Genomic DNA, 25,550 nt, shown 5'->3' on the forward strand with positions numbered 1-25,550 from the left:
CATTTTTTTGTTGAGTCTTCATCTTCATCTGCCCATGGTCCCCCTATACCAGAAAATGGTTACCTCCAAGTATAGATTTTTTTCCAGTACTGGGGATTGAACCCAGGGTCTTCATACTGAGCCATATTCCAGCCCTTATTATTATTTATTCTTAGCCAGGGTCTCACTAAGTTGTCGATTGCCCAGACTGGGCTGAAACTTGGAATTCTCCTGCCTTAGTTTCCCAGAGTGCTGGGATTACTGGCCACAGCATCATGCCTGGCTAAAAGTGCTGGTATTCTGGAACAGAGAATAAGTCTATGAAGTTAGGGACTCTCTGTTTTGCTTGAAACTCAAGGTGTGTTTCCTTTGGAAATGTGCACAAACGTACATTTTTAAAATTCACTTGAATTTTTACAGTATTTCATATAGTATGCATATCTAGAGGTTGTATAAAAATGATTAGTTATTCAAAGAGTAGGTTTCTGCAGAATCTAGGAGCAATGCCTAATGGGTTAGAAAGTACTTGTCCTAGGAAAGACAAGTCACATACAGGTCCCCGGCAGACTGTCCCAGGGATGGTAGCTCTCAGAGCTGGGGAGATGAGCAGATGAGCTCAGTAACTTCCCAACAGTTCAAGCTGCCCACGAGGACATAGCTGGCAGTTCCCCTCATTGTCTGTTTAAACAGACCACACATTCACTTCTCAGGAGACCACTGGTTACACAAGAGGCTTGAGTATCCGATGGATTGGATGGGGAAGATGAAGCATAAGGTTCCTTCAACCCTATCATTATGCATCTCCTAAAATTAGCCTCCCTGGAGTACTACTCTGCCATAAAGAAGGAAATATGGGTCACTTACAGGAAAGTGGATGGACCTTAAGACCATAATATTACATGAAATAAATCAGACACACCAGCTCAAATATGGTTTCTCTGATTTTAAAAACCTAAAGTATAAATAAATTAAGGAACAAAATAAAAGACAGATAAAAGGATGCAGGGAGATAGATCTTTTGCAAATGGGAGGGGACCAAGAGATTGAGGCAAGGGAAGGAGGGAAAGGGAAAAAGATACGAGAAGAATTGAGATGGGTTCTGTGCATGTACCGACTCCCTAGGATGAATGCAGTCATTATGTACTGCATTAATAAAAACAGGTTCAAAAAATTTTTTAAGTAATCTCCCTAACCTAGATGCTGATCACTATCCCTATAGTTGATGTTTCCATATCTGATACTGACACATTACCTTCTTAGCACTGCTCTAAATGCTTTGCCTGAATTTATCACATTCAACACTCCAGACAACCCACATTTGATGATCCCATTTTACAGATGAGGATGTTGAGGCACAGAACTGTAAGGTAACTTGCCTTTGACAAAACCAAGGGCAGAGGCTGATTGGAGCCCAGGCTCCTATGTCCGTGCTATGTCCAGCCACACCTCACAGGCAGACCGGTAGAGTTCTTCCTGTGTAGAAGTGATTCCCATGATTATGACTTCACAGATACCTTTGAGACTATGATTTTTTTTTATACAAGCTAGAATTCTGGTTTTGAAACTATTATTGATATAAATTTTAAAATGTGAAGCAATTATTTCCTGAAGGTATCTCCTTGAGTCACATATTGAATTTATTTTTTGCATATTTATGCTCACCCAAAAGGAATAAGTTTCTTTTATGGCACATTTCCCATCACTAACAGGAGGCTGCCGTTCAGCCCTTCTACTCATGAACGTCCACAGGACTGACTGCTGGTGCTGTGCACCAAATATTTCTAATATTTACCCTGCAGTCCTAAATGAAATGTGGACTGCTTGCTTATGCAATAAATTCCATTTTATATAAGGAAGCATTTTTTTTATTGTGTGGCTCCCCACCCCCCTCCTGTACCAGGAATCAAACACAGGACCTTACTTTGTACTTGCCAGGCAGACACCAATACCACTGAGCTAAATCCCCAGCCCTCCTTTTTTTTTTTTTTTTTGGTTCTAGGGATGAAACTCAGGTCCTTGTGCTTGCGAGGCAGGTGAGGCACCACTGAGCTACATCCTCAGCGTGAGAAGCATATTTCTAATGACCAGGATTAATTGCAACCTGAAATATGTTCAAGAAAAATACTGATTTTGTACTATTCATGTTCAAAGTATCCTGTTTTCCCCTCCTCTTCCTTGAAACAGAAAACATTTTTCAGGCTTAAATTGATCAACACTGAGATTATTTCTCAGCGATGAAGCAGTTTAGTTTGGTAGCTGGCACTAGTTGTGAAACATCCCTTATGTGAATGTTTCCTTTGCATTTTTTTCTTATCTATGGGAAATGTGTCTAGACTTTTTTCTAAGTCTCCATCTTCTACTTGCGCTGCTGGTCTAACCCTTGCAATATCCATGAGCACCTCTCTGCTGTCTCTCCCATTTGCTTTCATTCTTTAGGTCATTATGGGGTCCTACTGTGTTCCCAGCACCATGCTAGGGGCTGGGGTATGGTGGATGCCACATAGGGTGGCCAGGAAAGGTCTCTCTGAAAAAGACTCTGAAGGTGTGAAAGATGAAATCCAGGGGTGGCAGAAGGGGAGGACCCTCGGCAGAGGTGATGGTAACAAAGGAAGAAGCCATGCTCAGTGCCCACAACACAAGGCTCTGCTTCCTGCTTGCTGCCCAGGGGAGCTGGGCTTGTAGGGTATCATCTCTCTGGCTAAAGAAAACTGCTGACCTTACACAGAGTTTTAGGGAACGGAGAGTCCAAGGATTAACAGACTTTCAAACACATGTAGGGATTCACTGAGCTTTAGTTGTGGAGGCGCAGTTATGAGAGTGAGGCCCCTGCTGACGAGTGGGATTTAGAAGGCTGATTTAGAAGTGAGATTACTGATGTAAAGTTGTCATTGATTATTTCTGACACTTATTTGTTAGGGTGACCAAAGAATGGTGAGTTCTTTTGAGGAATTTGGAGTTGGGGCAGACAGCCACCCAGAAGTAAGCCATTCAGATTTACCTTCAAAGAAGTACTAACCATCTTGCAAGACAAGGCACACTATTCTCAGGGGAATAGCTAGTCCATCCCTGGGCAAGGCGTGGGTAGCTGACTGGATACATTTTCCTGTCAACTGCCAGCCAATGACCAAGCAAAGTGGAAGGACAAGACCGGGGCATTTCTGGCTCCAGACTCGTCTAATAAACAGCCTTGATGCTGGACCTCCCTGGTGGGCTGGATCTTGTCAGATCCGTATTGCAATCTGACAGTGCATCTGCTCAACCCTTGTCCTTTCAGAGGAGTAGCTTCACCACACATCCTTGTGCTTCTAACTCCATCTCGGACTCGGCCTGGCTCAGCTGACACTAGATAGGGGAGTGTTTCCTGACTGGGGGATAACTCTTAGGATGCAGGATTTAGTATATGAGAAAACCCCATGCACATCAGAGGATAGGGCAAACTCACTGCTCTGCAGAGGTTCATGGGAGCCTAGAAAAATGATAGAAATGTTGAAAGGTCTGAACTTGTCAAACAATAGAGGAATGAGAGAGCTTGGGGAAGGGGCACGCTCGAATGGGTAATGTGGAGAAAGATGTCCCATTGGGGGATTTTGTTCCCTGGGGAAGGCCCAGGGGACCCATCATTGGGCATGGGGACATTGGGAATGCATGGTGACAGGGGCATGAGCATGACCAAGGAGCTCAGTGGTGATGCCTCTGCACTGGCAGGAAAGGCTCTGATGGAACTTGGGGCTTGCTGAGAGCAATGTGGAGGCCTCCAAAAGCTCAGAAGCCAGTGGTGACTGCAGGAACCAAGTTGTCCTCATTATTATGTTAGCCCCTAAGTTCAAAATGGCAGCCAACAGGGCCTGGCCTATAAAGTCTTATGGCGATGCCTCATAGAACACAGCATCTCTAGGGACAACATAGATGGGTAGGCAACAAGGCCAGTGCTTTATATATAATCAGAAGACAAGATGGATGAGCATGGGGCTGAGAGAGATCACACCAATCAAAAAACTCACCAGGACTCCTTGCCCAGTTCCCAGGGCTGAGACAGTTTTCTGACAAAAAGCTCATGGCTGAAGAAGTGGCTAAGCCCCAGAGGAAAGTTCCTGAAACACTACAGCAAGTGCACACAGTCATGATTCTCCATCTTTTCCTCATGGGACTTGTGGCCATTTGCCCAAGTGGCCACACACTGGAGGAAAACCTGGATAGGTACAGATACAAGTTAACATAGGAAATCCAGAAACTCACAGTGTAATTTACATCCCTCATGCCCCATGAAAGGGGGAGCACTTGGAAGTAAGAAAATAAACACAGTTCTAACCAAAGTTTGACTTACAGTAGGTCCCTTGGGTCTGCAGGCTCACCACTGGTTATTTCCCTTATCCCTTAATGTACAACTGACACTCATACACTTGACAAATAGAATATTCATTTTGGTTCTTTGACTGTTGGGAAAGAGTGTAAGCATCTGAATCCCATCTGCCCCAACCAGGCATGGCCTTGAGCAGTGGTTTTCAAGCATCTCATGGGAAACATCTGCTTCTGCTCTTGATGGTAAAACAGGAACTCAATTTACCCTTCCATTTTAAACAAATGAAAACCCAGATAAAATATATAAAACAATGGTTTTCCAATATTGAAAGTCCATAGTACAAGAATGTGATCTCTGAGAGAAAGGGGAAAAATCAGGTGTACCCAACAACCAACCGCTCAAGCTAATGGCTCAGAGGCAGTTACTAGGTGGCAAAGCAGAAAGGGGAAGTCAAAGAAAGACTATTGGTGTTGCTGAGTTGCGGAGACAGAGGTCAGAGGAGTCCATGATGGGCAGAATTTGTTGGGAACAGTAAATGAGAGGAGGAAGAGGAGGCATCTGAATAAACATAAAAGCAAGCTTTGACCAGATAAATCTAACCAGAACAAAGCACAGTGCTATTTAGGGAATGTAACAAAATCCATCAACAAACAAAATAAAGTCCACAATTCCTACCATTCAGTGAAAAAGTATTACAAACAGGAAAAAAAACCCCAAAGATAATGACCCATAAGTAGGGAAGAACCAATCAGTAACAGTAAACCTAGAAGTCACAGGTGGAAAGAGATTCGTGGCTTAAATCATGTGACCTAGCAGATCCTACAGTGTTGGAAGTGTCACTGGTGAGGAAAAATGTGCAGTGTGACGTGTAGAAGAAGACCCAATGGGAGAAACATTGGGGTCCCGGAAACAACAGAGAATGGCATACTTTTGGAAGAACAGCTTCTGTTCTAGGTCCTGGTAGAGATGGAGCCAAGAGATTCCATGGTAAGAACTGCCCATTTAATCTGGGTCCTCTGTTAGAACCACCAAATCATCAAGTTGGCAGGAGTCCATCATAAGATGGAGATGACACATCAGGAGCATCCCCAGCAGGACCGGAAGACACCTGTAGGCCATGGGAGCAGTAGCCCACCCCCCATGTCCCCGTGGCTGCACCCACTTCCCTCCTTCCCTGTGGTGTCTAGAGAAACTGTGTGATCCACTGAAGAAGGAGAAGGTTGGGCCTGTTTTATCCAACCTAAAATGACGCTCACGGGAGGAGGGAGGGACAGAAAGGGAAAGGAGATGGGAAAAAAAGGAATTAAGATGTATTATGTACATGTACCAGTTCCCCATAAAAAATGTAAACATTATGTACTACAAATACTACTGAAGGAAGAAAAGGACCCTTATTCAAGGTGATACTGGAAGATAATTGGAAAAAAACCCCTCTTGTAGTCTACAAGAAATTTCTGCAAGAAAAAGGCAGAATTCTTGGTGGTACACTGGGTTCATTCATTTTGTAATACAGGAAAGGTAAAACACATATGGAATCCCAGCACTGCCCCGTGGCCTGTTCTGACTCGTTTTCTAAGCAGCATACATAGCAAGGGTCCCAGTGAACTATAAAATCTTCTGCTGCCACCTGGGTATTTTGGATTCCTGTGTCCAGGGACCAGCGGGCAAGAAGAGACACTGTATGTCAAGAGTAAATGAGCCTAACAGTGAGAGGAGTTAAACTGCTTTACATGGTGGGGGCAGGAAGTAAGTTATATGCAGTAAGAAAGAAGTCACGATGGCAGTTAAGAATATATATATATATATATATATATATTAATGATACGGGATTAGACGAGGTCACTAAGGACAGCAGTTTGGGAAGAGGCTAAGAAACAAGACCCCTCATATCATTTGCCTCCTTAAAAGCCTTCATTCCCCGATACTGCAAAGCAAAAGCCAAATTCTTTGGAATTACATCCCAGGCCCTTCACATGCTTACCCCAGATCACCTTTCTGTCTCCCTCCCCACTATGTTCTTCTAGAGGCCTCCTGTTTCAGCTGCATGTCTTCTTCTTCCACCTGGCCTCTGTGCCTCTGTTCACACCATTCCCTCCATTTGGAAAGTCTTTGTTCTACCAACTTTCCCTGGAGTCTTAGCTAGCTTCACCCCAGCCAAGCCCTCCCTATCAACCAGCTCAGAATCGACGGAGTCTGCAGCTGAGAACCAAGTCACTCAGATGTGGAATGGCCTATCCAATGTGTCTGAACAGACAGCCCAGGGCTGGGGCCTTGACTCTGGATAGTGTCCAGTCAGGCTTGTTTCTTCTCTACCACCCAAGACACACGCTCTCATTCTCATCGGTGCCCAAAAGGTTCCTTCTCCAGCCTCCCATCCATTCAAGGCAGACACAGGAGAAGTCAGAAGGGGAGGAGACAGTGTCTACATAAGGAAAGCAAGGTTCCTGGATATTTCCAGACTACTGCCCATGACTCACTGACCAAAGCTGTGCCCCTGGTCCTGGTGACCACAGAGGGGCCTATGAGGTGTGGTGTTCTGGTTGGTGCATTGCCAACCTGAACAACACAGCCAATCTGTGGTGATGGGTATTGGGTGGGACCCAGCAGGGTTCACATGAGTCCAGACTGCTGGCCATTTGCACAGGCTGATGCGACAAAGATTTTTCAGGATAGTCATTGTGCATCTTTATCACTAGGTTTAAACCCCTCAATGATTGCCTCATAGAAAGGACTTTTTCTCATTGTTAAACAAATCACTACAGATTGCACTGGACCTTGGTTTGTAAGCAAAGGCTGGTCTGCAAAAGAGGTAGGGAATAGCATTCATTGAAAGAAACTACCTTACAGTAACTGGCTTAAGGAAATTGGACCTTGAGAATCATGTCCATGTTTTATTCAAAAGACCCTCGCCCACCCCTGTATCCTAATATTTATCAAATTATCCTGATGTGGTTATTTCATGATGAAATCTCAGCAATATAAATATTCATAGTAGTAATAATAATTCAAATTATTCATAGTAGGCTGAAAAACCCACAACGGTCAATCCAGTTTATCTGCCCTCCCAGGATACCACTGAGCAAATGAGACACAGAAATGCATCCTTTTCTTTGCCATTGTAATTTTCCAAATGAATACAGTAATAAAATGGTATAGTGTTTGTATATAACCTACACATCTTCCCATGTATTTTAAATCAACTCTAGATTACCTACCATATTTAATTCAATCTGAATTCTATGTGAAAAGTAGCCATGCTGTCTTGCTTATAGCATGACAAGAAAAGTCTCCGTGTTTAGTACAGATACATTTTTTCCAGCTTTTTTTGATCTGCAGTTAGTTGAATCCATAGGTGTAGAACCCGCAGATGTGGAGGGACAACTGGATACTCTCATCCCCACAGAAGCAGCAACAGATTTCAATCTTCTTCAGAAACAAGAGGGCAGAAATCAGACCAAAGTTGAGACTGTTTCCAATTGGCAGGCCCAATGTCCTTTTGTTTCTCTTCCAACTCTTAGAAAAAAAAATCAAGTGGAAATAACTTAGCCCTGAGGTGTCCATGACCACCTGGTCTAAGAAGGGCTGTCCAGTCTATACTCATGGAGCAAGATCCATCCCACTGACAGAAGCGAGCCCCACGGAGGAATAAAGCACTGCACTGAGGATACAGCATGGTTCAGGCATGAGTTATGATCCTTGTTTCCCTGGCTTTCATCCATGCCTGTGACTATTCTATCTTTCCACACATCACATCATTTGAACCACTGGTCACTCTATTATCTGTATTTTATTCTAAAAGACAGAATATTTAGGACATTATTTGGAGTTGTTTTTCCGCATGAGCTTTCAGATGACAGCAGTGAGCTGTGATGTTCTCTCTCCTCTCTGCTGGGTTCCCATCTCCCACAAGCACCTGCTGCTTTTTGCTGGTCTGTGTGGATCTAGTAAAGCACTCAACAATTCTGCATGAAAAGATCTATCTCATGATTCAGGAGACACACGCACAAACAAAAAGAAGTTTCAGATAGTGACTTTACAACTGTTTTATTCAAAGCAAATTTAAAAACTTGTATCTTTAAAAAAAGGGGTGGTATTTTAATGGTTTTTATCATTAGTTTTAATGTTGCTTATCTAATCTTCAAATAAATGACATATATTAAGTTCAAAATTTCTGATAGCCATATACATTCTAATCTTTTTAAGGTAGCTGTGGGAAAACTTCATATTCAAAAGCTAACACTATTTTTCTAAAAATCACAAGAAATGATCTGTGTGTCCCATGTTGTAGACAACTGCCCCAAAGTATAGAAGCCCTTGTACCTGTGGTCAGACATCAGGTCCTACATAAAAGGGAAGGTTTTGTTTTCCTCAGAGAAGGAAAAGAGACTTAACTCATCAGAAGTTTTATTTCATAAGCTTTATGATGCTTTGACCTGTGCAGTCCCACATTCAGGTGATATTTTCATATCAAAACAGATGGCATGAGACAAAAGTCGCACCAGGTCTAAACTAAGGCTCTCACTACAGTCATCGTAGGTCCTTCTGATGATGAAGACAGGACTCTCTGGTTTAAGTACACAGAAGACGGAAGAGAGTGAGAATCATAAAAATATTACGTTAAAATAAATATACACTTTTCTCCCATATCTAAAAGTACAGAAATTTGGACTGGAGAAGATTAGACGGTAGTTAGCAACTCATTTATAAACAAATATAAAAATACACAAACCAAATACTGCAAAAAAATTTTTTTAATCTAAAAACTCATTTCCCAGGGCTAATTAATAGCCAAGCCCTACAAATTTTTTATCAGTTTATTTGACTAACAAGAGCTATTCAGCATTTTTTTCCAAGTAAGATAATATATAATAAATCTTGGTAAACCTTTCTAAATTAGGACATGATACTGCAGGCAGTAAGGAAAAACAAAATAGCCATATTTTTTTCTTTGGTGTGGCCAAAAGAATATCCAAAAGTTAGTAAATGTTGACACCGCAAGTGATAAGAAATTGCCAAATGGAAGTTTAAACTCTGGGAGGGAGGGAGGGAAGGAAGGAAGGAAGGAAGGAAGAGAAGGAAGGAAGGAAGGAAGGAAAGAGAGGGGAAGGAAGGAAGGAAAGAGAGAGAGAGGAAGGAAGGAAAGAAAGGAAAGAAAGAGAAAAGAAAGGCAGACAGATCCTTGGAAAAGCTTTGCCCACAGTGTTGTAGTGCAATTTTTCAAATTTAATTCTGAAAAATAATTGTATTTAATAAGCAGGAAACAAATCCCAGCAGTGTATCACTTCCTCCTCGAGCCCCCTTCCCTCGCTTCTCCTCCTGCTCTTACATCTACACCAGTTCCCAGGAAGGGCTTGGCTGCCGCCAGAGGAGGAAAGTCATTTAAAAACGGCCCACTTTGAAACTCCAGGCTAAAAGTTGCATGTTTGTGGCTGCACAGCAGCAGGCACCGAGTTATAGCATCGCCACTTCCATATTTGTCATTTTTACAAAAAAGAAACAAAGCCTTTTTCCCCCAGAAAAAAGTACCTGAACCCCATTAGTCTCTTAGCCCTTCGCTACTGCTTCCTACACCCCAGGCCTGCCTCACCGAGCAGCACAGGGCAGGCGGGGTCCATGAGCGCCAGCCCTCCCCCTTCTGGGGAGCTCGCTGGTTTCTGCAAACGTCACGCTTTGAACGCACTCACCACCTAGTCTGGAAGCCTCCCTGACTCCACCGAACTTAACGCTTTCTTTCTATTTCTGTACATACTGCTCGTGTGTGTATCTGTTAAAATAAAGTGTTAGAAATGCCCCCCACACACCCACACTCACACCCAGCCATTTTTGCAAGAAAAAAATCTTCCCCAGGAAGCACTTTCAGAAGTTTAGGCTTCTACTTGCTTTCAAGCTACACCCAAGTGGCAAGTGGCGGCGAGTCCTAAATCCCCGCGGCGCCGTTAACGCCTGGAGCAGGGTCCGGGGAAGACGCCACGCCCGCGGGCTCCAGAGCGCAGCGGCAACGCGCGCCCCCACATATCCGCTGTGTCTCCCGGGAGTCCGGCTCTGGCCCTAGCTCTCCTCCAAGCCAGCACCCCCAAGGGGCTCCGAGGGGTCCCCGCCCTCATCTGCCCGCCCGGGAGTCCGAGGCCGCAAGGGGGCGTCCGGCTCCTCGCAACCCTGCTCGCCCTGGTCCCGAGCGCACGGCTTGGCGCGGCGCGCCCTGGGGTCCGCAGGCTCCCCTGCCTCGCCCTCGCCCTCAGAGATGACGGTCATCGGGCTGCTCTGGATGCGGTTCCGCACGCTATAGCGGCTGCTGGCGGCGGAGGGCGGCGTCCGGCTGCGGCCGTAGCGGGGCCCCGAGAAGGACAGGCTGCGCGGCATGGGGCCCTCGCTCCGCGCCCACTCCTCTTGCGCCCGGCGGCTCTTGCTGGGCGAGCAGCTGGACGGGCTCTCGGGGGTGTCGGGCGCGGGCTCCGACCTGGACCTCTGGAACCGCGGGTCCGTGTGCCTGAGCATCTCGGCCGCCGACATGCGGGCGCTGGCGTCTGAGCGGCTGCCCTTCTTGAGCAGCAGGGCTTTGAAGTTGTCGCTGCTGGTGCTGCTCTTGCGCACGCTCCTCTGGATCGACCCCACCTGCTTGGGGGAGGCCAGGCTGGGGGCGGCGCCCGTGGGGGTTACCGGCGGCGAGGGAGAGTGGTTTCGCGAGTGGTCGTCCTCCGAGTCTTTCCGGCCAAGAACTTTCCTTTTGGATCTGTGATTTAATGGCATCGAGATAAAGGTTAATTCTCATTCACCTTGGCCACCATCGCCGACGGCTGCTCTTTGACGGCTGCTCTTCATACTTCTTCAGCACACCAACGACTTAAGACTGACTTTCTCAAACTTAATTTTAACTATGGAAAACTGAACATCCTCGAAGAAAAGAACATTTTGTTGTATCACCAAAACTGCCTATGAGAATCATTACGCCAAATCTCCACTCTCAATGGAATATTTTTTAAAAAATTTTATTAGTACGTTTGCAGTATCGAACGATTCCATTCCTCGTGGGAACTGGAGTGTGGCCTTAACACGTCTTAATTCTTTTTCATCCCCCTCCCTTCCCCTCCTTTCCCTTCCCGCCACCTCCCTACTGTGAAAGATGTCTCCCTGTTTCCTATTATCTCTATTATTCTGCTCTTTATTTACATTTTGGGTTTCTCATGTAAGTGAAACCCTTGATATTTAAGTTCGTGTCTCTGATTTATTTTACTTAAAATTATGGTCTCAAGGTCCATCCATTTTCCTGCAAATGACTCAGGTGTATCTTTACGGCAGAGTAGTGCTCCATGGTATGTAAACACCACATTTTCTGTTTCCAGTCGTCTGTAGAGAGACACACAGGCTGCTTCTAACATTAGGGATTACGAGTCGTCCTGAATTATTTTGAAACAAACCTCAGTCATTGTACTACCTCACTTTGGGCAAGACCATTTCCAAAGTTTTCAGTGATTGCTACCTTTCCCTTAACTCTCCAGACGGGATTGACTGAGAGCATGTCACACGCTACGCAGCCTTTCTTTCTACTTTTCCTTTTCTTATTTGATGCTTGCACAGGGGCTGTGCCAGACTATTCCCTCTATAAGATCTGCCCCACTCCAGGTTCTAGAATAGCCCTACCCTCCGAGTACTCAGTCATTATGAAGTTTGACACAAAACCTGCCTTCCTCGGCTCTTACAAGACTACACATCAACTTCTAGAGCGTCAGTTTCCCAGAAAGCAAGCACGTACCCTCTGCACCAGACCCTGTTTCAGGGTGGACTTCAGAAAACCTCACAATGACTAAGAAAATTCAAGGGATGGGGTGCAGTGTGAGGGAGCAGGAGCTGACCAGGGGAACGAAAATGTTGCTGTGGGGATTTGGTGCCCTCATTCTCAGAGAGCCTCCCCATCCAATGTGTTACGATACTGATAGTAAATCAGGGAGGAGAAGGTAGGTGAGTCCAGAGCCCCTGGCCAGTCTCCTCCTAACAACTACACAGTAAATGGCAGGTGGGTAGGGAGATTTGCCTGATGGAAGCTTGATACAGTTTATTTAGAAAAAAAAAAAAAAGACATGGAACCAAGGGTGGTGGAACAGAGCTGTAATCCCAGCACTCTGGGAGGCTGAGGCAGGAGAATGGCAAGTTCTGAGCACAGCCTGGGCAACTGAGCAAGACCTTGTCCCCAAAAAGGGCTGAGGATGTTGCCCAGTAGGAAAGCTCTGGGTTCATCCCCCAATACCTCAAGTCTGTCTCTTCTCCCACTATGAAATCCCCGCCCCTGCAGCTGGGAGAGGTTGTGCTGCGTGCAGAGGAAGAATGGAAGCCGAGTGTGCTGAGCAGAGCTGTGTGATCTGGACTAGATGCCCACCTATGCTGCACCTCCGTCGCCACATTTGTGCTTCACAAAGGTTTGAATGCCATGGAGGAAACAAATTCTTGCTTTCTGCCACGAGGTCAAGCCTTAGTTTCCACGTGGCTTACAGCAATGACAAATGTGGCTGCCCTGGCATGCCGGTGCCCCCAGAGTTGTCTCCATGCTTCTGGCCAAAAAGAAGCCACCAAAGTGGCAGGCAAGGCTGAAGGGTGGCCAGAGCTGACGGGACACCAGCTCCTGCGGGACACAGAGTATGGCCTATAAGACTGGCTCAATGGTCCTACTCGCTGGTCAACAAGAGCAGCGGCCTGGATGGACCAAAGATTAGGACCCAGAACAAAACACAGAAGGAAGAACATCTCCAAACTGTAGAACTGGAATAGACTTTAGAAGTGGTCTAGTGCAGTCATGGTGAACCTGTGGCGCGTGTGTTTTAGTGGGCTGTTTGTATCATGAAGGCTCTGAAAGGTTCGCAGTCACTGGTCCAGTCCAACCATGTTGGGTTTTAGAGAAAGTAACAGAGGTGCAGAGAAAAGACACATAGCTGGTGAGTATGACCAGCAGGACTTGGTGGCATTTTCTTTCCACTCACAGCACGTGGTCTCACAGTGTAGGTACGCCAGGGACCCTCTAAAGCAGCTCAGCTACCCTCACTCTTTCAAATACTGGCCTGTGGTGTAATTTTTTTGTTTGGCTCTTGATGTGAGGGGAGGCTATGCCAACACATAAACCAACCCACAACTACACTAGATTAAAGCTATGACCTTTAATTGTAGATACAGAATTGAAAGAGAAGATAGGTTTTTAGTAGAGCATTGCTGTTTCTCGAGAGCAGCTGGTACTCAGAGTGAGAATAAATTTAAACATATGAATTTGCTGCATGTGTGTGTGTGTGTGTGTGTGTGTGTGTATTTCTAAAGAAGACAACTATAAAAAGTACTTACACAGTTAACACTGGCTTAAAAACTAATTACTTCAATAAATATAAAAACTTCACACCTCACATGGTGCTCAACACTTTCCATCTGGCTTTAAATCTGAAGTGAATTCATTTGCATTATAAGATTTGCAAGCTAGGTTTCAATTTAGATATTCTTTAAATTATGAATTTAGGGGCTGAACGATATGAAAATAAAGCTCTACATAGTACAGATTTCAGATGGATTTTTATTACATCTGCTAACATAGTATTAATGCTACAACGGAAATTACCCCGGGTCCTTGCTCTCTCTTTGCAAGACATTCCAAGCCTACTTGGCCTTTACTTCTTTCATGTGTATAGTGGATAAAAGACTGGCCCATTTGGACATGTGTAGTACATGGAACTGTCTATTAGGAGAAACCACACATATTTCAGTGCCTTCTGAAGGTTGCCAAAGTAAAGTACAGAAGAGACCTTTGGCATAGTTTTGGGAAAACTATGCACTTACTTGGCCCCGCAGCAGTTGGGTTTCCTTGAGACCAAGTATTTAGTACACAGAGCAACCAGGCAACATAAACCCTGTGGCTTCCTATTATAAATATATATTCCTATATATTTAGCAATTCAACACACTGTACCCTAAATGAAAGACTGAGTTTTGGGGGAATTTCCTAACAGTTAAATTCCAGTTTGTTTCATTTAATTCAGAAAATGCTTACCGAATGTTTATTATTTGTCTGTTGTGGAAAAAGTTAGAGACATCCGTGTACACTTCTAGAGATGCCACTAAGTTTGGTTTCAAAAGACACACCACTTCATTTTTCTGTTCTGAAGAACAGATGAATAACTGGCCATTTTCTTTTCTCCAGTACTGGGGATCAAATCCAGGAGAGCTCTACCACTGAGCTAAACCCCCAGACCCCCTTATTTTTTATTTTTTTGAGACAGGGTCTCGCTGGGTTGCTCAGGCAGGATTTGAACTTGAGACCCTCTTGCCTCAGCTCCTTCAATGCTGGAATTACAGACATGTTCTAACAGGCCTGGCTCCAACTATCTTTTTGTGTCTGATAAGATCAAAGTAACCAGTCAGACAACATTAAAGGAACAGTCTTTAGGTCTATACACCAATACCAGAGCAAAGAAGATGTAATTCTTGGTTAATAACTCAGTTTTCCAGCCTAGTTTTGCCTGAAGTTAGATATTTGCATGTTCCATGGGGAGGTCCAAGTAGGGACATGCTTTCCATTCCGTAAAACAGTTTTTCGTGTTTTTTTAAATTTGGGTCTTTTTTTTCCCCACTTTTCTTTTTGGTTACAGGAATCAAACTCAGGGCCTCAAACTTGCCAGGCAGGTGCCAGCCCTTCTGGGGCTTCATTTTGAAAAATGGACGCTGTAAGTACTTTTTCTTTAACCCAACAATTTCTGATGCCAGTAGATGGCACTAGTGGCTTGCAGGAGCAAGCAAATTTCATTACCTTCGCTCTGGTATAAAGATGTACCTTCACTGACATATCAAAGAAGTCAAAGAACTGTACCACAAAATTATGGTTTTTCTGTAAAATGGCGGGGGGGGGGGCGCTAAGATACTCAAGAAGGGACACTGTAGAGCTAGTTTGTGCATCTAAGTCCCACACGCTGGACGCCTCACCGGCTGCTCTAACCAATTCCTATAAACACTGTCACGTGACCAAAACACTGCGCTTCCTGCCAGCAAGAGCAGTACCTACCAGACGGTATCCCACCATCCCACCGAGCCTCTGTCCCCAACATCAATTATGATGACACGGTTTTAGTGGAACAAAGCAACACAGAAATCGGAGTCAGAGCCAATAAAAACAGAGAAACACGGGGGGAAAAAATATCAATAATAAAGTTAATGAGTCACAGCCGGGTGGCAGAAGAAACCTCAAGAAAAGAAAACAGAGGAACCGTTTGGAAAGAAGGATTTCTAAAGAAGATTGAAGTAGAATGGAGGATACCTGTGAATAGCTGCAAAAAGGTCTTCGGTGGTCCTGGGTCTCGTGGGGGTCGTCACCTCCTCGACGTCATCTTTGTTGAAGGCGTCACAAGCTTCCGAGGAGGGATCGGCTGAGTGCGTCTCCTGCACCCCAGCTAGGGAGAAGCAAGCAGGCAGGCAATGAGATGTCTCGACTAGAATTTCAACCCTCTGCCAGGCTCCCAAATCTGCTGCTTCTCTGCCATTCCTGACAGTCTGAGAGCCACGGGGACACGGTGGGGTCTGCAGTTCTTGGTTTAACAAAGATGCAGGAAATGACACAAGCCTGCCAGCTAGGGCTCACTCCTGTCTGCTACAGAACTTGTACTGGATTCCTCTTAAATTCTGAGAGAACGTTTCTTTGCAGTTCTTCAGAAGGGAGATTATTCATTGTTATTTCATACCCAGCCTGCTACAAACCACCCCCACCTCCCTATTTTCTGCCAACTCTGTAAGCTCTCCCCTTAGACCTGGATTTTTTTGGGGAAAAAAAGTCACAAAATGTAAAGTTGTAACTTACATGCAGAGGCCCACATGCTGCTAGCTTTCCTGTGGATAAATCTGATCTACCTGGGTCCCATGTGTAACTCAGCAGGCCTATTTGGCGCAGCTGCAGATGAAGAGAGAAACACAGCAGAGAGAAGCCGGACTTACCTTCTCCATCCTGTTGAGAAGGGCAGCTCTCTGCACTGCCCCCACCATCTGCGCCGTCCCCGGCTGGCTCTGCCTGCGTGGGGGCTGGTGAGGCATCAGGCTGTACCATGGGGGCATTGGTTTCCACGAACCCTGCAGCTCCTCCCTCCAAAACCAAGCTGCTGGGGTCCGTGGCGTGAGGACTGGCTTGGGCTGCAAAACCCCCTTTCGCCTCGTTGCTGTGCGCGGAGCCCTCCTCTGCCCTGGTGGAGCTGGGCACAGCTCGGAGGGCTTCACTCCCATTCTCCGAGGGCTCCGCTTCCAAATCTCTCTGTGGAGGTGGCACCACCAGGAACAGTCTGGGCTTTCTGGAGATGGGGGGCGGCTTCCTGATGGGTGAAGAGTCTGGGAGTGGGGTGGTCCTGAGGCCAGGCCCAGACTCTGCTTCCCTGGAGCCTGGCCCAGGACGTGGCGCTCCATAGCTGCAGCTCGCAGGACCGCCATGCTCGGCTGCACTGTCACGGTCACCCTGACTCTGGCTCTTGGCAGGCGTCGGAAGCGAGCTAGTTGCAGAGGCAGGCTGGCTTTCACTCTCCATTTCATTTATGCTATTTCGGGATTTCAGGAGAGCAGATGGCTTTAAGTGATATTGCAGAGCAGTCGGAGTTCGTTGTTCCTGAGCTGTTGGTTCAGGCGACAGTGCCACTTCGGCGCCTGAGCCCTTTCTCACGGGCCTCAACTGTACCATCTGCAGTGCTTCCGTGGTGATGAGGGGCATGGGAGGCCTGCCACTCTCCTCCTTGTTCGGAGATGGCCTGAGGGCCTCCCAGGAGGATTCAGGCTGCCCAGACTTTCTCAAAGGAGGCCTGGTGTGTTTCATAAATTTGGGGTCCAGAGGGGGGGCAGGTGGGGGCTCCAAGAAGGGTGGGAAAGGTGGGGGCGCTGGTGAGGAAGCCAGTGCATCTGGCATAAAGGGGCTCAGTGCAGGGGGGGGAGGGGGACAGCACCCATCAGTGGGGGAGCAGAAGAGGGTGAGCACTTCTGGGGGTGGAGGGGGAAACACAGGTGAGTGAGGCAGAGGGGAGCACTCGGGGCTATCTGCTACAGGAGGTGGGGGAAGAAGGGAGGGCTTATCTGCAGGACATGGGGCTGGGACAGGAGAAAGGGGAGGAGGAGCAAAGGGCAGAGCTGGGGCAGCATCCAGCTTCTTCACTGTGCCGCCACCTTCGGTGGACGTATTAGAGGACAGAGACGTGGACGAGGAGGACATGGATACTGAAGAGATCAGGGAAGACTTCCTTTCTGGTACCTTGGGCTTGGCCTTCCCCTTCCCATTGGCTGGTGACATTGATTTTAAAAACACAGGCACGGGGGTGAGTGCTGTGGGTGTATTCGACTGGCTGGAATACCCACTGGATGGAGAAGTGACTCTCTGGGACTTCTCTGGCGATATGACCTTTGGTTTGCCCGGCACTTGGGGCATCATGGCCTTGGACTCCGCTTGGATGTGGTGGACTGGGCCATTCCCAGTAGGGGCTCCACTGCTGGCTGAGCCACACCCCGCTGGGTCCCCGGGCTCTTCCTGCACAGCTGTGTAGTCAATGTAGTAGCCCCAAGGGTCCGTGTACTCCGACTTGAGGCTGCTCGTGTCGCTCTGCGACGGCGTGACCCCGCACAGGGAGTACACATTGGGGGTGGTGGCGGAGGTCATGCTGCTGCCAGCGCTGACCGTGCTCTGGCTCCGGGAGCGGGGCAGCCAGGGCTCCTCGAAGTCACTGCAGGGACTCTGCGAGGCCGAGCTGCCACCCTTGCCCGGGAGGCTCAGCTGCAGCGACTGCTGGAGTGTGGCGATCAGGCTCTCATTAAGCACCTGCCCGTTCGACTGGCCACTCTTCTTGGGAATCCTGCGGAGAGAGTCTGTCCGGGACGGCGGCAGGGGAGGCTTCTTGGCTTTCTTCAAAGAGATGTTTCTTGGAAGGGATTTATCAGGGTACCCTGACTGGTCCCCTTGGCTTTTCTGAGCTCTTCCATCGAAAACATTGACCACATTGTCCCTGGGGTTCTCAAAGCCACCACTGCTATTGCACAGATTCCCAGGCCCACATCCCGAGTCACTGTGCACCGACCTGTAGTAGGCAGCGTGGTCCTCGGAGCACAGGGAGCCTGCATCCTCTCTGGTGGATGTCTGGTCCAAACTGCAGCTGCTCTGGTTACTTGTGGGAGTAGAGCAGCCAGGGGCAGCCAGATGGGGCTTCAGGGGTGACACCCGCCCACTGCCAGAGGCCCTGTGCTCCCACGGCTCCACACTGCCCTGCCCTCTGTCCCCGGAAGAGCTGGACTCACTCTTGCCGTCCACATCCTGGGAGTGGGCTGGGAAACTCAGGGTGTTTCTGCAATTACAAGGCATGGCTTGGGACCCATTGGGAGAGACCTCTGAGCCACAGACGGACAGCAGTGTGGTGATACTGGGGGAATGGGAGTCGAAGGGCTGTGAATGAATGGAGGAGTGGCCGTCACTCCAGTGATGGCTGGGGGACTGGTGACCAACTTGCACACCGTGTCTGGGTTTGATCCTTGAGTACGAGGAGCTGGTCATTCTGCTGTCGAGCGGCCCCACACTCTGAGCAGTGTGAAGAATGATAATGTCCGAAGACGACGAGAGGGTGGCATTGGGGATGATGCTGGTGGAGTAGGTCGCATGAGGGGAGACCATACACGCTGGGCTTGTTACGGTCTCACTCTCAAAGTGCCTCAGCTCCTGGGATTTGGGCCTCAAAAATGTTCCTGACCTCGGGGCACCTCCGAAATGTCCTAAGTTGTTGTCTCCATGTGAGTTAGCCCTCTGGTAGGGGAAGGAGCTGTCCACATCATCTGCAGGGCCCAGGGCACCCAGGGAGTGAGCACTGGCCCTGGCCCCAGAACGTGGAAGACTGTGGAAGCCAGCGTCACTGTTGAGGCGAGAGGGGAATGTGACACCCGCCGGATCGCTCAGCACAGACATGTTGCCGGAGGAGCCTGAGAAGGGGCTCATCTGGGCGGCAATGCCCAGCCCCTTGTGGGCCCTGATTCTTCTCATCGAGGGTGGCACAACTTTCACATCCTCGGTCTGGCAGCCGGAGTCCCTGGTTTCTGAGCGCTGCCCAGCACAGTGATAGCTATCAAGCCTTCCTCGCATGGAACAGTGGTCTGGGGGGTACCCTGAGGGACCACCGGCCTCATCTTGGCCAGTGCCTGATGCTGGGGAGAAAGCAGAAAGAGGCTTGTAATCCTGAAAACAGAAATCCACGGCGTCACTTGTGCCCCCGGCCCCTTCTGACTCTGTTGTGATTAAAAGAAACAAACAAAAATACTTTTTCTCTTTGATTTAGTTTCTTCTTTCCTATGCATACCTAATTGAGTTTAAATAGCTCCTGATACCTCCTAAGATAAAAATCCTTATTTTATCATGTACTTTTCTTCTTACTATGTACTTCAAATCCTCCTACAGCTTGAGTACCACATATGGCTGTGCAGGATTTACCTTTCACATAACCAGCTTTTAGGAAAGACTTCAAGGTACACTTTTGCACAGGTACAGAGTATCTATCAAGCAGGGACTATCTTCCCCCCAAACAATGAATGCAGCAGTAGAACAACAGAGCCTCAGAAATACCATTTACAAGGGATATTGTTATAAAATAGTGTTAATTACATTTAATTTCTTTTTTTAATGTCAGAAGGAAATCCTAAGAAAAAGAAACTTGATTTACAGGCCCATCTGTGTTTCAAACATTTCATTATCCATCTTAAGCCCTTATCATCTGTCTGTTTGTGACATCCAAGATTCCACAGCAATCTGTTGTGTTCTGGTGGGGGTAGAGCAGCAGGAACTGATCCGGTAAACAACTCAAATTAGGCTTAATCATTTCTTGGAGTTTTACAACCAAACAGAAAGCACCATGTTAAAAAGAAAGAAACGTGAGGAATGGCAAAAAAAGAAGGAAGTGGATGAGAAAAACCTTAAGTATAGATAAACAGATCTCAGGCTACCCAGAAAAGAACATAGTTTAAAAAAAAAAAATCATGAAGCCAAGAGCGTCCCCAGAATGTACTGAGAACGTGAAATCAGTCCTCGGGACGAATTAAACCTTTAAAAATAGTAGCAAAACCATGGTTCTCTCTATGTGGTGTTCATCTAGTAAGAAACATATACAGGGACAGTAGTCAAATACAGTTGTATATCAACAAAATAATTCTATCTGATTCTAAAAGAAGAAACCTCATAACATGATGCTCAGATTCATTTCTGTGTAGGCTTATGATTGAATAAAAAGATTATAATTTTGTCTCCCTCATTTAAATGGAAGACAACAAGTTATAAGGCATCAGATACACTTTGGAAATTAACACAAAAGAAAGGATCTCAGGCCCCAGCTTTCCTGAATGACTTTACCTGAGCCTCCGGCTACCTGGACAAGGCCCTAGTAACCATGGGAGTCCTCAGCCTGCCCTGCCCCCATTTCACCATGTGCCACATGTCCCTGACTGCGTATGTAAACCCTTTCCTCACCATAATAGCAAAGGGTGTCACTAAAATGATAGCAGTGAGCTTGTACGCACCTCAAAGATGTCGCCCCACAAGGAAGGCTCCCATGATACAGCACTTTCCTTCACTGTGCCAATGGAGAATCATGATTATACTGTGTTTTTACCAAAGAGGCTCTATTTCCTCTCTCCACCCTCTGCCAAACACTCAATGAACATACACACACACACTCACGCATGTGCGTGACTGCTTCAGAAAGGAAAAGTGGGCAAAGAGGCAGGAGCAAGAAAAAGCCCACTTTGAGGAAAGAAAAACAGAAGGTGTGAATTCCTGCCATTCGGTCATCTGGAAGGTGAGAGGTTGGCTTATGCTGCATTCACTTCATGCCAAACATTTGAGATACCTCATTCTATTCAACAATGGGTCTTAATGTTTTTCTTTCAAACCTGCAGTGATTTTTTGCTTGGGGTCAGTGGTAGATTTTTAACCATTTAAGTGCCATAAGTAAAATCCTCATATTTTTGAGTAATGATTTTTTTCTTTTTTTCCTATTAATTAGCCTTCCTTTATTTTTTTTTAAATTAGTGCATGTTTGTAGTACATGATGTTTACATTCCCTGTGGGGAGTTGGTACATGTGTTTTGAGTGTGAACTTATGCTAGGCTTCTGAAAATAGAAATATAGGCATTTCTTTGTCTACAGCTGAATACATTTTCTTATTTAAAATAATGATTTCTTGGGCCAGGGATTTAGCTCAGTGGTTCCAGCGCCTGCCACACAAGCACAAGGTCCTGAGTTCGATCCCCAGTACCTAAATAAATAAATTAATTAATGTTTTCTTAAAGACCTTAAACAATAGATGAGAATTGACATTACATTAAATATTATATTACATTAAATATCCTACCTTGGTTTTATTTGGGGGGGGAGGACCAAGGATTGAAGTCGGGACCTTGTACTTTCGAGGCAGGCCCCAGAACCACTGAGCTAAATCCCCCTACCTTGGTTTTAAAGCACTATATGCTGGTTAGTCTCCAGAGTCTACAATTCATGGATTTTGAACTAAAAACTGCCCTTAATTAAGCATAATATGGCTTTCTAGTGGAAGTACCTCTATATGGCTGGAGTTTTAAACTCTAAACCCATGGCAGGTTGGACAGCGTCTAACAGACAGGGTGTGTCTTTCCTAGTGACTGCCTTTCCTCCAGAGAACCAATTCCCCTTTTGTCTAACTTTTTTATGACTCAGCCACACTTCCCAGTGTGTTGTATCTAGAGAAAGACTAATTTTAAAGGAAGTATGAGGTGTCTACTGTTGGTAATCATTAGGTAGCACAGACTTCCAAACCAGAATCTTTATAAATACAAAATATGGAGAGTCATTGCAAGGTCAACCAGAAATCTTGAAAGGATAGGGCAAATATATAATCCAATTCTTCTGCTAAACAGAACTGTTTTCACATGCTACTTCCCTCATTCTATCCACTAAACCTTGAACTAGCCTATCTGTAAAACTGAGTCCTTGTTTAATTGTCTATTTCTTGTTTTTAACCAGCTCTAACTTAGACACAGTTGTCTCTGTGACTCCTCAGCTGACATCCAGGTCATGCCCGTGGCTATGCAGTGACACCAACTGCCCCCGGCCTGCCAACGGTACCAACACAGATGATGTAGGGAAAGCTATTTTCTCTCCTCCAGCATCAGTGGCAGTACCATGTCACATGCAAACAAGAAATAAATGTGTGTTCCAGGGATGCAATCACTAATTTAAAAAATACGAAAATTGCAAAAGATATGATTTACCCAGAGGGACAGGTCGTTTAAGTGTGATGAAAACAAACATCAAATTATTGGCTCCACATTGGCTGGTTCAATAATAAAAGTTCCTAACTCTCAGGTTCTAGGCTGTATATTACATATGTGGTCCAAGAAGTATTATTAAATATGGGCCAAACTAGCCTAATACTCTACACAAAATCATGCAGAACCTTCTTATTCTGCTTGGAAAGCCACTTAAAATGTAGCTTTCCTCAAATCTTCAACCTTTTTTTCTTACAAAGGGCCTAAATGCCTGTCCTTACAATCATTCCTTTAATGAAAGCACATCTTCTAAAAAGACCAGATAAAGTATAAGAGTTCCTGATTACTGTAAGAAATTAGCCCATTACATACCTTCTGAGCATACGCATACAGATTAGCTTCTCAAATTTGGTAGCTGTCACCTCAATAAGCAGGAAAAAAAGTTTGAAAGAACGAAATACAACTACATTTTGAGGAGAAGGGAAAATGCACAAGGCTTTTCTAGGCCTAGGTTTAATGAAGGTAGCAGAAGCTTCAGGCAGCCATAGGAGCAGCGTGCAGGCCCTGAGCCAAAGAGGGACTTCACACATCCCATGGATGCAGGGACAGTCCTGCCTTTCCTTCTAGCCAGTGTTCCTGCTACAGAACAGGACCAGAACCTGTCCTCACCCAGCTCACAGGAGCTACCTAGGGCAGAGGCAAAGCACTGCTATTCTTGTCCAAATGCTGCTTCAGTCTAGAAAGCACAGAGCAGATAATGTAGGACTGCATGTCAGTAAAAGCAAAAATGCCAGGTAAAGAAGAGTGAGCCTGCCCTCCCTAATACCAGACATTTAAGCAACAGTGTTGGGAAAAAGAAGACACAGGCAAATTGCCTGTGGCACCAGAGGCTGAAACCCTACCTCAAGGTGCTGTAATAGATACTTCACTGTTTTTTAGGATAAGCCTGCTTTACTTACTAAAAAGCTAGTAAGCAATTTCAGGAATACAGTAATGACTCAGTTTCTGGAGTGAAACTGTTAATAATAAAGACAAGTAAATAACGTCAGGTGGTAGTAACTATTGGGAAATAAGCCCACAGGTTGGCAAAAGAGGAAGAGAAAAATGTCAAAACAGGTAGCATTACGCTCCCTGCAATAATGACAACAATGGCTATTACATTTGTGATAGTACCAGGTACTAAGTGCATCACAGATACAAATTCATTTAGTCTCAATGACTCTATCAGGTAGATTCTATTACCATTACCATTCCATTTTCGGAACAAGGAAGCAGACCCAGAGAGGTAAGGTGACCTGCCCAAGGTCACCCATGAGCTGTCCCAAGAAGCAGGGAAAGGAAAGTATCACAGAGGAAAATGAACGGGTTGCCCAAAGCACATGGAAACACAAACACCAGCAGGATGATGAGTGAATAGTGAGTTCACAACCTTCTCCACCAGCCCTAATATTTTCTTTTTCTGTCTTGATCATAGGTTGAAAAGTACTGAAGAAAAAGGTATGAAACTGTTTCACTGAAAGTAATAATGTTATCTGACATAAACGATCATTTGCTGACCTAAATGATCACTTTCTGTCATATTGGCATTTTCCAATAATTCCTGACTATGGCCTCAAGACATCATGCCACAGTATTGTCAGTGTAACTGTAGAAGTTCTCACTCATAATGGGAAGTCCTAGAATAAGGCTTTAGTTCATAAGAATCCAAATTCTAAATGAAAAGTAAATTTAATTGTGGAAATAACCAATGTTCAAGGTGCCTAGAGATGACAAACACTCAGTGTCTATCATCCCAATTAAGAGTTTTCATATAGGCTGTTCCCCTTCCGGTCTTCCAAAAATGCAGTGATTTGCCTTCATGGGATGTAGGATTTGCACCTCATGCTTTGTCAGGAAAGAAGTTTGCTATGAGAATGTATGAACTGTCTAAGCACCACACGAGGTTAGCGGAGTAATGCCGAGCAGCAAGGAGGGGCAAAAATGCAGTTCTGAAGAGCCATACCTAGCTCCTTCTGTATGTTGTCAGGGACTCCTGTAATAGTCTTTCTCCTTTTGACTTTCTTCGGTCGTCTTACCAGAGTGTCTGTGTAAATTAGAGACCGCCGAAGGCTGGCCTGGCGATCGAAATTCTCCCCTAATGTAGAGCAGTAGAACAAGCAAAGCAATGTTATTTTCAAGCAAGCTGACACCATGCACTTTCTTCCAGAAGCTCATTGTAATATGATAAGAAGGTATTAATAATGATGTTAGCCAGTCACATGATGATGAATGCTGAAGGGCGTAAAAGGAAGGAATGTACATTATCACCAGAAGGCTGCTTTCCGATTTCTGGGCACACGTCCTTCTGAAGGACGTACCTCGATCTCATTTTCTAACAAGCCAGAATAGCAAATGGGATGTAATATTAACATACCAGAAGGGTGATTCTGTTATTTTTAAAATGCAGCAGCTTGGAAGTGTTTCACACAGGTCTCTGCTCACCGAAATCACTCTTTATTGGGCGCATCAGTGGTGATGACAACAGGTATTTTGCTCACCTGGTCATCCCACAGGGACCAGTATCATATTGGGTCTTGCAATGAAACAAAATAATTTAATCAAGATCCACAGCTTTTTCTTCATCCAAAGAGGCTGACAATTTGCATAGACTGTGGAAATTGTTATAGTGTGAGATATAATTTTAATGAAAAATGAAAAGCCTTCTAATGACAAAGTACTTTGGTCACAATGAGACCCCCATAGCACTGCTCTTACCAAAACCAACTGCTTCTCTCTGTTTCATGACCACCATTTAATGGTAACCTTAACTGAGCCATTTCAAGCAATGTTGCCATCAAATCCCAGAGGCCACAACCACAGGACTTCTTTTCCTCCCTAAAGTGTAAGTCTGTGTGATTACACACCATGGGAAACCATAAAATAATAACATTTGTAGCACTACAAGTTACTGATTGGTCTGATTAAATTATTTGCTAATTTGGTTAAGGAAGTTTTATAGCATTGATTGCTTTACAAGGTT

At 45.6% G+C, this 25,550-nt stretch overlaps 1 protein-coding gene across 9 annotated transcripts in view; it reads right to left on the reverse strand.

Moving 5' to 3' along the window:
* Nucleotides 1–9,012: 9,012 nt before the first annotated feature.
* Nhsl1 (NHS like 1) overlaps nt 9,013–25,550 on the reverse strand; it is a 226,747-nt gene continuing 210,209 nt past the window's right edge. For 7 of the 9 annotated variants that reach the window (XM_087190235.1, XM_004846070.4, XM_087190236.1 and 4 more), the window contains 4 exons: nt 24,534–24,665; nt 16,229–19,444; nt 15,558–15,690; nt 9,013–11,009 (listed from right to left, as the gene is read on the reverse strand). In XM_087190235.1, the coding sequence (XP_087046361.1) occupies nt 10,328–11,009; nt 15,558–15,690; nt 16,229–19,444; nt 24,534–24,665 (4,163 nt within the window). In that variant the 3' untranslated portion in view covers nt 9,013–10,327. The remainder of the gene's footprint in view (nt 11,010–15,557; nt 15,691–16,228; nt 19,445–24,533; nt 24,666–25,550) is intronic. The other 2 variants (XM_087190237.1, XM_004846071.3) reach the window with 1 other exon arrangement.

The sequence above is a fragment of the Heterocephalus glaber genome, unplaced genomic scaffold, assembly GCF_053883595.1.
Source record: "Heterocephalus glaber isolate CG9 unplaced genomic scaffold, H.glaber_assembly_v1.0 deba00001550, whole genome shotgun sequence".
Classification (NCBI taxonomy): Eukaryota; Metazoa; Chordata; class Mammalia; order Rodentia; family Bathyergidae; genus Heterocephalus; species Heterocephalus glaber.